Below are 14213 nucleotides of genomic sequence, written 5' to 3'. Positions count from 1 at the left end.
AGTGTTGGTGTAACATGGGCATATTTGGGAAAGCCCATGACTGCTCTCGCAGCTGCATTCTGCACGATCTGAAGTTTCCGAACACTTTTCAAAGGTAGCCCCATGTGGAGAGCATTACAGTAGTCGAACCTCGAGGTGATGAGGGCGTGAGTGACTGTGAGCAGTGACTCCTGGTCCAAATAGGGCCGCAACTGGTGGCCCAGGTGAACCTGGGCAAACGCCCCCCTCGCCACAGCTGAAAGATGTTTCTCTAGTGTGAGCTCTAATAGATTTGGCATTTGGTATTTTAATCTACTTCTAATTTATACCATATTTTTATTTACTCTGGCAAGGAGTTCAAATCACAAAGCTTGCATTTAGAGGGATGAACCTTCAGATCTATGCTATGAGATAGGCAGAGGTGGGCGGCTAACCAGATGCCTAACTGGGCTCGCCTCCGCAGCTCTGGAGGTACCGTGAGTTCGAGCGGAATTATGCTTCCGCGCCTATGCAGGTAGCAAAATCGCGCATGGAGACGCAGGTGCACCCATGTTCTGGCGAGGGTTTTTGCTTCCACACATGTGGAATATAAAGAATACTAAAAAGAATTTATTTCTTTGATAAAATTTATAGGCCACCCAGGTCTTCGGAAAGGGACGGCATACAAATCTAATACATTATTATTATTATTATTATTATTATTATTATTATTATTATTTATCTCAAAGTAACTCAACATCATTGCAGGTGTGCAAAGTAGTGACTTTCATCCTTTAAAAAAGTTATTATCGTAATTTTTCTTTTTTCAGGATAGATATACTTATTAACATAACAATTCTTTATTTATTTTAGATTTCACTCTTCTTAAAACATCCTCCCCCAATATCCCTCAGGCAGGTTTTAATCTGCAGCCATTTTTAATAGAATACTTATGCACACTAATGCATTTGATAAATAGATATGTTTTTTAAAAATTGGGTTCTTTAGCAGCATTTAGAGATTACTCGAGGAGGTAGCCGGGTTGGCGGTGGAGTTCCCCAGACTTATTGTCTTGGGGGACTTCAACCTGCCGTCACTCGGCAAAACCTCTGGGTTGGCACAGGAGTTCATGGCCACCATGACAGCCATGGACCTGACTCAAGTAGTACGGGGTCCGACTCATGAGGGGGGGCACGCACGTGACATGGTATTCCTTTCCGAGCAATTGAGCAATGGTCTGAGACTAAGGGGCTTAGAAGCAGTGCCTTTGTCATGGTCAGACCATTTTCTACTACGGCTTGACTTCCTGGCTCCAATCCTTCCCCGCAGGCAGGCGGAACCAATGAAGATGTTCCGCCCCATACGCCTGATGGACCCAGAGGGCTTTCAGACGGCGCTTGGGGTTATTCCAGAGGCACTCATCCACAGTTCGGCGGAGTCTCTTGCGGAGGCCTGGAATACGGCTGCTGCGGAGGCTCTCGACCGGATTGCGCCTTTGCGACCTCTCCGTGGCGCTAGACCCCGTAGAGCCCCATGGTTCAACGAGGAGCTCCGGGAGTTGAAACGCCAAAAGAGACGTCTAGAGAAGCGATGGAGGAAGAGCAGGTCTGAATCTGATCGAACACTTGTAAGAGCTTTTATTAAGACTTACAAAGTGGCGCTCAAGGCGGCAAGATGCGCGTACCATGCCGCCTTGATTGCATCAGCGGAATCCTGCCCGGCCGCTCTGTTTAGGGTGACCCGCTCCCTTCTTAACCAGGGGGGAGTTGGGGAGCCCTTGCAGAGTAGTGCCGAGGAGTTTAACACGTTTTTCGCTGATAAAGTCGCTCAGATCCGGGCCGACCTCGACTCCAATTGTAAAACAGAGTCGACTGACAATGAGTCAGTCGAGGTGACTGGGGCACGTACTTGTCCACCTGTCTGGGAAGAGTTTGATCTGGTGACACCTGATGAAGTGGACAAGGCCATTGGAGCTGTGAGTTCCGCCACCTGTTTACTGGATCCGTGTCCCTCCTGGTTGGTCTCGGCCAGCAGGGAGGTGACACGGAGCTGGGCCCAGGAGATTACCAACGCTTCCTTGGGGAGGGGAGTTTTTCCATCACTCTATAAAGAAGCGCTTATGCGCCCCCTCCTCAAGAAGCCTTCCCTGGACCCAGCCGTACTCAACAACTATCGTCCAGTCTCCAACCTTCCCTTCATGGGGAAGGTTGTCGAGAAGGTGGTGGCACTCCAGCTCCAGCGGTCCTTGGAAGAAGCCGATTATCTAGGTCCCCAGCAGTCGGGCTTCAGGCCCGGTTACAGCACGGAAACCGCTTTGGTCGCGTTGATGGATGATCTCTGGCGGGCCCGGGACAGGGGTTTATCCTCTGTCCTGGTGCTCCTCGATCTCTCAGCGGCTTTCGATACCATCGACCATGGTATCCTTCTGCACCGGTTGGAGGGGTTGGGGGTGGGAGGCACTGTGCTTCAGTGGTTCTCCTCCTACCTCTCTGGCCGGTCGCAGTCGGTGTTAGTGGGGGGTCAGAGGTCGACTCCGAGGTCTCTCCCTTGTGGAGTACCTCAGGGGTCGGTCCTCTCCCCCTTGCTATTTAACATCTACATGAAACCGCTGGGTGAGATCATCCAAGGACATGGGGTGAGGTATCATCAATATGCCGATGATACCCAGCTTTACATCTCCACCCCATGCCCAGTCAACGAAGCGGTGGAAGTGATGTGCCGGTGCCTGGAGGCTGTTGGGGCCTGGATGGGTGTCAACAGACTCAAGCTCAACCCGGATAAGACGGAGTGGCTGTGGGTTTTGCCTCCCAAGGACAATCCCATCTGTCCGTCCATTACCCTGGGGGGGGGAATTACTGACCCCCTCAGAGAGGGTCCGCAACTTGGGCGTCCTCCTCGATCCACAGCTCACATTAGAGAACCATCTTTCAGCTGTGGCGAGGGGGGCGTTTGCCCAGGTCCGCCTGGTGCACCAGTTGCGGCCCTATCTGGACCGGGACTCATTGCTCACAGTCACTCATGCCCTCATCACCTCGAGGTTCGACTACTGTAATGCTCTCTACATGGGGCTACCTTTGAAAAGTGTTCGGAAACTTCAGATCGTGCAGAATGCAGCTGCGAGAGCAGTCATGGGCCTACCCAGGTATGCCCATGTTTCACCATCACTCCGCAGTCTGCATTGGCTGCCGATCAGTTTCCGGTCACAATTCAAAGTGTTGGTTATGACCTTTAAAGCCCTTCATGGCACTGGACCAGAATATCTCCGAGACCGCCTTCTGTCGCACGAATCCCAGCGACCGATTAGGTCCCACAGAGTGGGCCTCCTCCGGGTCCCGTCAACTAAACAATGTCGGTTGGCGGGCCCCAGGGGGAGAGCCTTCTCTGTGGCGGCACCGACTCTCTGGAACCAACTCCCCCCGGAGATCAGAACTGCCCCTACTCTTCCTGCCTTCCGTAAACTCCTCAAAACCCACCTTTGCCGTCAGGCATGGGGAAACTAAACATCTTCCCCTGGGCACTTTGAATTTATATATGGTATGCTTGTGTGTGTGTATGTTAGTATAGGGGTTTTTCTTAAAGTTATAATATTTTAATTAAATTGGATTATGTATTGGATTGTCTTTTCACTTGTTGTGAGCCGCCCCGAGTTTTCGGAGAGGGGCGGCATACAAATCCAAATAATAAATAAATAAATAAATAAACTGTCCTTTCATTATTTTAAAAAAATAAAAATAATTTTAAAAATTGAAATCTAGTGAAAAAGCAAGCAGTTTGGTGGGAAAGAAACACTGATATTTACCAGTACATTAGCTCTACCACTGCATATTAATTTTGGCTGTAAGAGGGAGAAGAGGAAGTTATAAAAAGATACAGAGTTAAAACTTAATTTTAAATCTTCAGATAACTACTTCTAACAAAAGCAAAAAACAGTTGTTGAAATGACGTATTACTGAACTGAAGAACAAGATTTATAAATCAACAAGATTTATTTAAGAAAATAAATAAAAAAATAAGTGTATAAATACAAATATGCAAAGTTATAAATAAAATATCCTATTTTCACATTTAGATTGTTCTTCTATGCAATCAATGAAAAGTCATAGGCTCAGGGTAAAATAACAAACACTGGCATCTGATATGTATAAAGCAAGCTCATATAAAAAATATAAACAAACAGAAAATGGTGCCAAGAACCCCAAATCTATTATGAAAAGTAATTTGCTTAACATAAAAAAATTACAGTAATGGCACTTCTGGAACATGCCTTTAAAGTGTCCCTGAATTCTGTGCATCACAGAAAAATCCTTCTTTTTTATAATTGCTTGTCCAATCCTCAAAAAAAATACTAAGGAGATCAGTTGATTTAGAGGTATTTGATTAAAGTTATTTAGATAACTGATTCTAATTTATTTAGAGTTTTGAAGGCTAAATTAGTGCACAGTAGAGGCAGCCTCCTGGGTTTTTTTTTCTGTGAATGTTTAAAATTCAATTGGATGAAAGAGAATTTGCTTTAATTCTCTTATTTCAAAGAAATTTGAAGGATTTCTCCTATAGTCTATAGTCAACAATCTCCCACTTGTGACTCAGTCTCCTTGGGTAGGAATTTTTAAAATGCCACCATTCTAGTTAACTCTGGCAGTTATATTAGGCACGAGTTTAACTTCCCTTTTAAAGGCAATCCACATGCAATACAACATAACCCAGTAATCCAGCTTGAATGCAATTCAGATAGTACGGAACACCATTTCAAGTATATGTCTTTCCAAAAAAAGCAAGCTGTGGATGTGTCACACAAAACTGATGGAAGTCACTTTAAACTTCAGATACTATCTGGCCTTTTATCCACCTAGCAAGATCCAAACATGTGCCAAAGTACTTCAAGTTTGGATGAATGACTTGAAGGAAACAGCAGGACTCGATGTCCACATTTAGAATCCATTCCAGTTCATCCACAGTGGTCAAATTCTTAGTAAGAATTGTGTCTTTGTATCCCATAAACTAGCAATTGCCATCTCTGTCCCAAAGCTTCATGGAAACTTCATTTATAGCAAGGTAGAACTCTTTTTAAGGAAAACCTTGCATTGATCACAAGTGTCTCCCGGAAGTGATCTCCCATTAAGAAATAAAAGATGGGATTAATTACACTGTTCAAGAAGGCAATAGGCCTTGTTATCGTGTAAGCAGCTTTTATCAGGTTCTCTGTGCATTTGGAAGGCTTCCAGAATGAGGCTCGGGAGGCAATCCTAACATTGCGCATGATGTGATAGGGAGCAAAGAGAAGGGAGAAGATGCTCACAGCCGTAATGATGACCGTGAGAGGCTTCTCAATGGGCAGAGCGGCGGTGAACTGCAAACTGTGGTTTATAAGGAGAGAACGAGTCTTTATGTAGAAAAACCACATGATGCACAATGGGATTATATACCCAGCAACTGTCAAAATTAGGCTGTAGATCAGGCTGTGGAGTGCATCCCCTGAACTTGCATAATCTAAACAATGGCTACTGTTGCTGTTACTCTCAGAGCTGATGAAGTAGAAGACAGGAGAGAGTTCCAAGATAACCCAGATCCATATGGCTACTGAGGAAGCAATAGCTGTGGTTTTCCTCTGCAGAAAGTGATTTTTGAAGGGAAACTTCATGAGCAGATACCTGTCAATACTTATAAATGTCAGGAAAAGAATGCTTGTGTACAAATTAAAGAACAGGATAATTCTGTTAAATTTGCACCAGTTGTTTTCCTCTGCTCTTTGGGAATAACTTAAAACTAACCATGGGAGTGTGCAAATGAAAGATAAATCTGACAGGATTAAGTTGATCAGGTAGATGTTGCTACTTTTCCAGGTCTTCCAGTAGAAAAGTGAGCCCAAACCAACTACGACGTTTCCAGTGAAACCAATGAGGAATTCAAGAGAGTACATGGTGGTAAGGTAATATTGTTCCAGATGATCAGGTAGCTTCATGCAATCTCTGGTGTCATTTCTGTCCTGAAAATATAAAACCGATGTAAATAATGGGTTTGTTTGTTTGTTTGTTTTTAAAGGTATTTATTTTATTATTCTGTAGATATTCTCAGTCATCCAGCTCATCGTTGTCTCAAAGGTGCTTTTTCTGGCTACAATTAGGCTTTCTTATTTATGTTATTGTTTGTCTTGTGAACAGTTTTTCTCAAAATAATAATAATAATAATAATAACAACAACAACAACAATAATAATAATAATAATAATAATAATAATGGATAGGGTAGGATAGGATTCTTTATTGGCCAAGGAATTTGTCTTGGCACTTATGCTCTCAGTGTACACAAAAGAAAAAGATACATTTGTCAAGAATCATGTGGTACAACACTAATGATTGTCATAGGGGTCAAATAAGCAATGAAGAAACAATCAATATTAATAAAAATCTTAGGCTACAAGCAACAAGTTTCAGTAATACAGTCCTAAGTGGGAGGAAAGGACGATAGGAATGATGAGAAAAAAACTAGTAGAAATAGAAGTTCAGATTTAGTAAAAAATTGACAGTGTTGAGGGAATTATTTGTTTAGCAGAGTGATAGATTTTGGGGGGGAAACTGTTCTGGTGTCTAGTTGTCTTGGTGTGCAGTGCTCTGTAGCGACGTTTTGAGGGTAGGAGTTGAAACAATTTGTGTCCAGGATGTGATTGGTCAGTTCACAACAACAACAACAACAATAACGACAAAGTTGGAAGGGGCCTTGAAGGTCTTCCAGTCCAACCCCCTGCATAGGCAGGAAACCCTACACTACTTCAGACAGATGGTTATCCAACAACTACTTAAAAACTTCCAGTGTTGGGGCATTCACAATATAGTATTTACTCACAATGAAAGCAATATTTATTGCAAGACTGCTCTCAAGAGAAAGGGATCTTTCCGTTTTTCTTGGTTCAATGTTTAAAATAAGACTACCAAATTTGATCTGCGTAAATCCAAATTCTAGTTTTATAGCATGGATATATAGAATTCTGTTTGTTTACACCTAGTGGTCATTCGGATCTTTTCAACTATATATTACAGTTTCTCAGAATCTTCTTTTTATTCCCCATGACATATTTGTAAAGAAATAAAGTCCTTTTTAAATGAAAGTTATGGGAGGAAAATCTTTGCTTATGACTAAGACCAGAGCCAATAAATGTAGTGCCTGACATGTTGGGAAATATGAAATACTAAATTTATGATTCCCTGTCACCTAACCTTGTGATGAATTGAAAGGCTGTTAGGAATTTACACCTTGAACCTCTATGGGGGGAAAAAAATGAAAACTAAAGCAATTTTTTTTCGGAAGGATGCAACAAAACTCATATTTGCTGCCAGGCCTGAGGTTTCTAAATTTCCCCCCTGACCAATGAATGTTTTTTAGTAAGAATGTCGAATGAATGGTTAATGGAAGTTTTTTAAAGTAGAATTTTTAGCATTGTTTTTTAATGTATTATTAATTGGATTGTTTATTATTGTTTCTTGTATATGCTGTGAGCCACCCCAAGTCCTTGGAGAGGGGCGGCATACAAATCCAATTAAATAGATAAAATAAATAAACATAAAAACCGTTTTGTCCAGACATCTGCTGGTTGCTGGATTCTGTATCAGTTAAATTTCGAGACTAAATACAAAGGCAGCTCATGATGCTACCATGGGGTGACATGATAGTAGTTTTCCAATATTTAAGGAATGTCTATAAAGAAGAGAAAATCAACCTATTTTCCAAAGGACCTGAAGGCAGGACAAGAAATAATGCATGGAAACTAATCAAGGGAAGAAGCAACTTAGAACTAAGGAGTAATTTATTGACAGTTAGAACAATTAATCAGTAGAACAACTTCCCTCCAGAAGGTTGTGAATGCTCCAGCATTGGAAGCTTTTAAGAAGAGATGGTAAAACATTTGTCTGAATTGGTGTAGGGATTCCTGCCTGAGCAGAAGATTGTCTAGAACAGTGTTTCCCAACCAGTGTGCCGCGAGAAAGAGACAGGGAGAGAGGGAGAGAGAAAGAGAGAGAAAGCAAAAGAGAGAAAGAGATAGCAAGAGAGAGGGGGGGAGAGAGGGGGAGAGAAAGAGAGAGATAGCAAGAGAGAGAAAGAGATAGCAAGAGAGGGAGAGAGAGAAAGAGACAGGGAGAGGGGGGAGAGAAAGAAAGAGAAAGCAAAAGAGAGAGAGAAAGCAAAAGAGAGAGAGAAGGAGAGAGGGGGGAAAGAAAGAGAGAGTAAGCAAAAGAGAGAGAGAGATAGCAAGAGAGGGAGAGATAGGGAAAGAGGGGGGGGAGAAAGAGAGAGAAAGCAAAAGAGAGAGAGAGAGAAAGAGAGAGAAAGATAGCAAGAGAGGGAGAGAGAGAAAGAGAGAGGGGGAGAGAGAAAGCAAAAGAGAGAGAGAGAAAGCGAGAGATAGCAAGGAGAGAGAGAAAGAGAGAGGGAGAGAGAGGGGGAGAGAGAAAGAGAGAAAGACAGCAAGAGAGAGAGAGAGAAAGCAAGAGAGAGAGGGGGAAGGAGGGTGAGGGAAAGACATAGAGGGAGGGAAGGAGGGAGAGAGAAGGAGAGCAAAAAAGAGAGGAAGGAAGGGAGAAACAAAGAGGGATGGAGAGAGAGGGGGAAAGAAAGAGGAAGGAAGGGAGAGAGAGAAAGAGGGAGAGAGAGAGAAATAGAGCAAAAGGGAGGAAGAGAGATATTTTTTTTGTCCAAACTTTTTTTAGCCCCCCTCCCCCCCGCTCAATGTTCCCCAGGATTTTGAAAATGTGAATAATGTGTCGCGGCTCAAAAAAGGTTGGGAAACACTGGTCTAGATTAACTCTAAGGTCCCTTCCAACTTTATTATTCTATTATAGCCTACTAGACAGGAACTCTGTGACTTGTCTGTCCACATACCGTAACTTCCAGGATAAAACACGTGTTTAGGTGAAACTGATTATAGGAGATTCTATAGTTTCCTCAGCCAGCGCAAATTGTGATTCACATCCAGTTATTCCTTCAGGCTTATTGTAAAAAAATAAACAGTAGACCTACTGTGTTTTCCTGAAAGAAAGACACTGTCTTATATATTTTTGAACCCTGAAATAAATGCTTGGCCTTATTACCGTGCATTCAAAAGCCCAGTTGGGCTTATTATCAGGGGATGTCTTATTTGGGGGAAAATAGGGTACTATCTTTCCAAAATTGTAATTACTCATCGTAGGGATCTTTCTTTCAGGGATTCAGTTTAAATTCTTCATCCACACCTCCAGCTATTTAGAAAGCACTGGATTTTCAGTTAATCCAGAAAATACCATGATAATTGGTACTGAAATCTCACAATAATTCAGTAAAAGCTAACAGAATGATGTGACCTCAAGTGACCATTGAGATAATCTGTCAGGCATTTTAACCCTAGGCTCTGCAATAAACTCAATTGAAATTGTGTCAGGATAATGACTACTTCAGCTTCAACCACAATAACACAAGAGCACACAACAGATTTAAACTTAATATTAACCGCTCCAAACTTGACTGTTAAAAATATGACTTCAGTAACCGAGTTGTTGAAGCGTGGAACTCATTACCGGACTCCGTAGTGTCATCCCCAAGCCCCCAACACTTTACCCTTAGATTATCTACGGTTGACTTATCCAGATTCCTAAGAGGTCAGTAAGGGGCGAGTACAAGTGCACCAGAGTGCCTTCCGTCCCCTGTCCTATTGCTCTCCTATATCTCCTATACCTTTCTTCTATTCCTATATCTCTTCTTCTATTCTTTCATTGATATGTTCTATTTCTATATCTTCTTTTCCATTATTTCTTAGATATATTTTACTATGAGTATCTCCTCTATAACCTTCATCATGTATTTTACTATGTGTATATAGATATATACCCACTAAACCCTAATTGTGTATTGGACAAAATAAACAAGCAAACAAACAAACAAATAAACAAATAAATAAATAATTGGTCTACCAGTCAAATGTAGGTGAGCTCCACTGAACCCCATCAGACTTGAATCAGCTATCTGTAGCACTTGGTTTCAGCAAGAATTAATGCAGCCAATCTAGTCTAAATTTAACTCAAGACCAAAGAAAAGGATCAAACTATCAATTTTGAGATAACTGAGAACAAAAGCTGATATAGATTGTGTAACAAAAACCACCATACACGATGCCTTACTTTTGAAAATTACACAAGTTTTCAAATGAAGGCAATTTATGTGTATTTATGTGTGTGTTTAAATTAGAGCTATAGTCAATGTAGAACTATCTAATAATTTCATTAATAAAATAATTTCAAACTGCATAATCGTTATAACTGAGAAAGCAGACTTCAATAATTCTACCAAAAGCAGAACTATTATTTTGAAAAAGTGTTTACACAGCTGCTTAATATTCAAGAAAAGATTATTGTTTTTAACTGATAACATTAATTTTAAGAAGATAAGCATTCATATCTAATTATAGTTATAAACACAAAGCATTGAAAACCTCTCACCATACTACAGATAATAAGCTATTTAATAATTTGATTTGATTCTTTTTCCTTTAAGGCAACTTACCATTCTGTAGAATGGGTATTGTCCTTGCAAGATATGTCTTGACCATGTTCTGAGGGATGAGACAGACTATAACGAAAAGAGCCCAAGAGAAGACCGTCTGCCTGATTTGCATGCTGTATTGAAAGTGGTTAATGATTCAGTTGCTCCTGGAAGTTTATTGGACTGAGCTAGGTAGGCAGAGCCACAGTAGCAAAAGTGTTGCAAAACTCATTCTGAGAACACTGAAATAAAGAAACAAGTATTTGCCTTCCTGAGCCACTAGACTCTAGCCAAATGTCCTATACTTAAAGAGACAAAATCCATTTGTAAAGTTCCGCTTGAGCTGATTACACACACAGAGAAAATTTTTCAATTACCAGAGAATATAAGAAGGAACTTAAAAAAAAAATGCTTGTCTTTTTAATCTAGCAAACATTGTGCAATTCAAATAAGAATTATTTCTGTCACTGAGTCATAGAATCAAATGCTACGATACCTAAAGCTAGCTACCATTTCCTTATTTACATTAGCAAACCTTTAGAAATTACCACATCTTATATTTCTGTATTTAATCAACTTAAGTTAGTTGCTAGCGTGAAATATACGATATTTCAATAACTTAAAATTCCAGGAATTATAATTCAGACTTCATCTTGACTCATCTGTATGTTGAACTGGATGTTTATATTTGTCTACAAAATTCTTTCCATATCACCCTGACAATGTCCTCATTTATTCAACCTCAGTGACATCTGACACTGTAAATGTGAAGGGTGGGTCTTTTTGACAGGTATGAATATTTAATTTACCCTCCCTATTCCACAATCCATTCCCTATTCTGTCATCATTTCATAATGAAAGTCTGTTTTCCCATACTTTAATCTCAGGAATACCCAGGTTCTATTTATATCCACAGGCAGTTTTATAGTCTAGCATATAGTTACATAAGATAATGTGATTGTCTCTAACTTTGTGCCTTCCAGATTATGTCTTCCAACTTTCTTTATCAATTGGCCAGGAATTGGGGAATTGAAGTAATAACATACTGGGAAAGAATCAGTTTATGGAAAATTAGCCTAACCTCTCTAAGCTAGTTTTTTTAAAAAAAAACTTCGCAACTTTAAGATATGAAGACTTCAAGTCTCAGAATTCTGCAGCAACACACAATCTATCATGCTCCTTTTTAAAATTACATAATTTTACTGATATAATTTTGAGAGCCTGAAGATAACATTGAAGGATGTTATGAAGAAGATAGTGTTGCTCATCACTGGCCTAGAAGGTGTGTTTCAATAAAAAATAAAATATCAAAAAGTAAAGAGAATAAAAGAAATAAATCTGCATTCTGGCACAGATCGTGAATTAGATCATAAAATCTTCATCATATAATATTCCATTTTGATCATCTTCCTGAAAGCCAACAAGAAAATCTCTGAAAACTATGGCAGATTCTATACCATCATGGAGAAACTGTATCTTCATTCATCTCTTTACCTCTCAATAGGTAATAGTGCACAACCAATTAAATATGAGCCAACAGTGCTGCAGCAGCAACAAAAAAAGCCAATGCAATTGTAAATTGCATTAACACAGGGATATCAAGTGAGATCAAGTGAGGTACTAATACCATAAAGCCTTAATAAGACCCCAACTAGAATACCGTGTCTAATTTTTGTCACCACACTATGAAAAAGACGTTGAGACTCTAGAAAAAGTATAGAGAAGAGCAACAAAGTTTATTAGGGATATGAAGAACAGTTACAGGAACCCGTCGTACTAGAAGGACCAGGGGAGGCATGATAGCAGTGTTTCAATATTTGAGGGACTGCCATAGAGAGGAAAGGGTCAAGCTATTTTTCAAGGCACCTGAAGACCTGACAAGGAATAATGGATGGAAACCTGGAAATAAGGAGGAATTTTTTGACAGTGAGAGCAATCAACCAATAGAATAGCATCACTGGAAGTTTTCAAGGAGAGACTGGACTTCCATCTGTCAGAAATGGTATCGGGTCTACTTGGGCAAAGATTGAACTAGATAACTTACAAGATCCCTTCCACCTCTGTTAATCTGTACATGATATCAACATGTTCAAGGAGACCAGAGACCAGGACATCTGTTCGCTGGCTGGAAGAGTAACCAAGTCTCCAAGATAAAAGCATTTCTGGCAGAGCAGAGAAGAGAAGAACAGAGAAGAGAAGGTTCCACGAGGAAACAAGGCAAGACAAAGGCAAGACATCAAACCGTAAGTGATTGATCCCTGCTGCCCATTGAACACCACAAAGCCTCAATCTGCCCAGCACCCCCCAGGACCTCCAGCACCCTAGCGCCATTAAACTTCTTGCCATTAGTCCAAACCCCCTGCAGAACCCAGCTTATCCTGCCACCAGCCGAGCTATCAACCAAGGCTTGGAGCCATCTGAAGCTTGTAAGCCAAGAGAGAGACCAGGGAGAGAGGTGAATAACCCTTATTTTGAACAAGCGCCATGAGTCCTGTTAACAACAAAAGGACCTGTAAGCGCTCCATTCAAAGGGAGATCCAAAAATCTTCTAAACAGAGATTTAACTAAACAAAGTCTGCAATCACCCTCTCCGCAAACACCATTTGGGCTAATAAGGCAAGCTTAAACTACCAGGTGTTATCAGCCTCAAGAGGGCTGTTCAAAACTGCTGCTATTACCTATACATTGTAATCTTCTTCCTGTTCTTCCATTTCTTTTGATTTTAATCATACTGCCTGATGATGCTGGTGGTGCTGGCTGTGATGCTGGTGATGATGAGCTGTATATATTCAAATAAACCATATCACAAAATCATACCTAGATTTTTAGGTATGCTGGGGTCAATTTTTGAAAAATAAAAAGTTATACAAGGACAAAAGTTACATTTGATTCAAACACTTTTATAGTTGAATTAATTTAAATCAAAATACATTTTCATCCAGGGGTGTATTTAAACATTATCATCTTCTATCTATATTTGATCATGACCAGTGCAGTTTTCAAACATGAGACTTGAGACTTTTGGGGAAACTCATGGTACTGCTGACTTGAGATGATAAATTATATGATCTGCAAACTTTTGTGAAAAATGAAAGTACTCTTTGGACAATTTCATTGTTTAAAAATGTATGAAGGAAACAGCTGTTGAAAATACACCTTATTTCTCTTCTGGGAAAGCTACTTACATGAATAATGGGCTACAGCTGCCAAAGTTAGCACAATATGATTCGTACCTTTATCCTAGTTGGAAATAGGGAAGGCAAAAATGCTAGAGACAGTAAAATCAAATTAATCACTTCAAATATTTCTGATATGATTTTGAAACTAATGATTTTTTTATTTTTATTTTTAAATTAAAGTTTCAAACTCTTTATTCTGTGGATGGTACTTTTTAAATAGTTATTTGTTCATAATATTGAGGGCAGCTAGCCAGAAAAAATGTCACAAGAGCAGCTGATCTTTAAATGAGCTAAGAAGCCTGAAAATATGTTTGAAGACAGCTACTTGCCAAAGCTATAAACAAAGCTAAAAAACTATAAACTAAAACAATCCCCCCACAAAAAACCTAGAATAAGCATTGGCAAATTATTATCAGAATATAATCCTCCCCACATCCCATTAAAAATATCTTACATGTCTCACTTATGCATTTATTTGAAGTCACCATCAAATGGTATTTACCATTTTATCCAGAAAAAGCTATCTATGGAATGGCACAAGAAACCCTGCTGAGATAGGGCCACTTATGGTGGC

The 14213-nt window shown here is 40.2% G+C and overlaps 1 protein-coding gene across 2 annotated transcripts; it reads right to left on the bottom strand.

Annotated features, from left to right (window-relative positions):
* Positions 1–3925: 3925 nt before the first annotated feature.
* On the bottom strand, positions 3926–10720 carry SUCNR1 (succinate receptor 1). 2 transcript variants are annotated; one of them, XM_070754121.1, is made up of 2 exons: positions 10482–10720; positions 3926–5941 (listed from the first exon to the last, which is right to left on the bottom strand). In XM_070754121.1, exons 1-2 carry the CDS (start codon positions 10482–10484, stop codon positions 4997–4999), a joined length of 948 nt encoding a protein of 315 aa, XP_070610222.1. In that variant the 5' UTR covers positions 10485–10720; the 3' UTR covers positions 3926–4996. The 2 variants fall into 2 exon arrangements, with proteins under 2 accessions (XP_070610222.1, XP_070610223.1); XM_070754122.1 differs by lacking the exon at positions 10482–10720 and adding an exon at positions 8829–8933.
* Between the last annotated feature and the right edge of the window lie 3493 nt (positions 10721–14213).

The sequence above is a fragment of the Erythrolamprus reginae genome, chromosome 5 (assembly GCF_031021105.1).
Source record: "Erythrolamprus reginae isolate rEryReg1 chromosome 5, rEryReg1.hap1, whole genome shotgun sequence".
NCBI classification, from domain to species: domain Eukaryota; kingdom Metazoa; phylum Chordata; class Lepidosauria; order Squamata; family Dipsadidae; genus Erythrolamprus; species Erythrolamprus reginae.
Note: the sequence above shows the minus strand (reverse complement) of the source record. Positions and strands in the feature narration are given on the sequence as shown.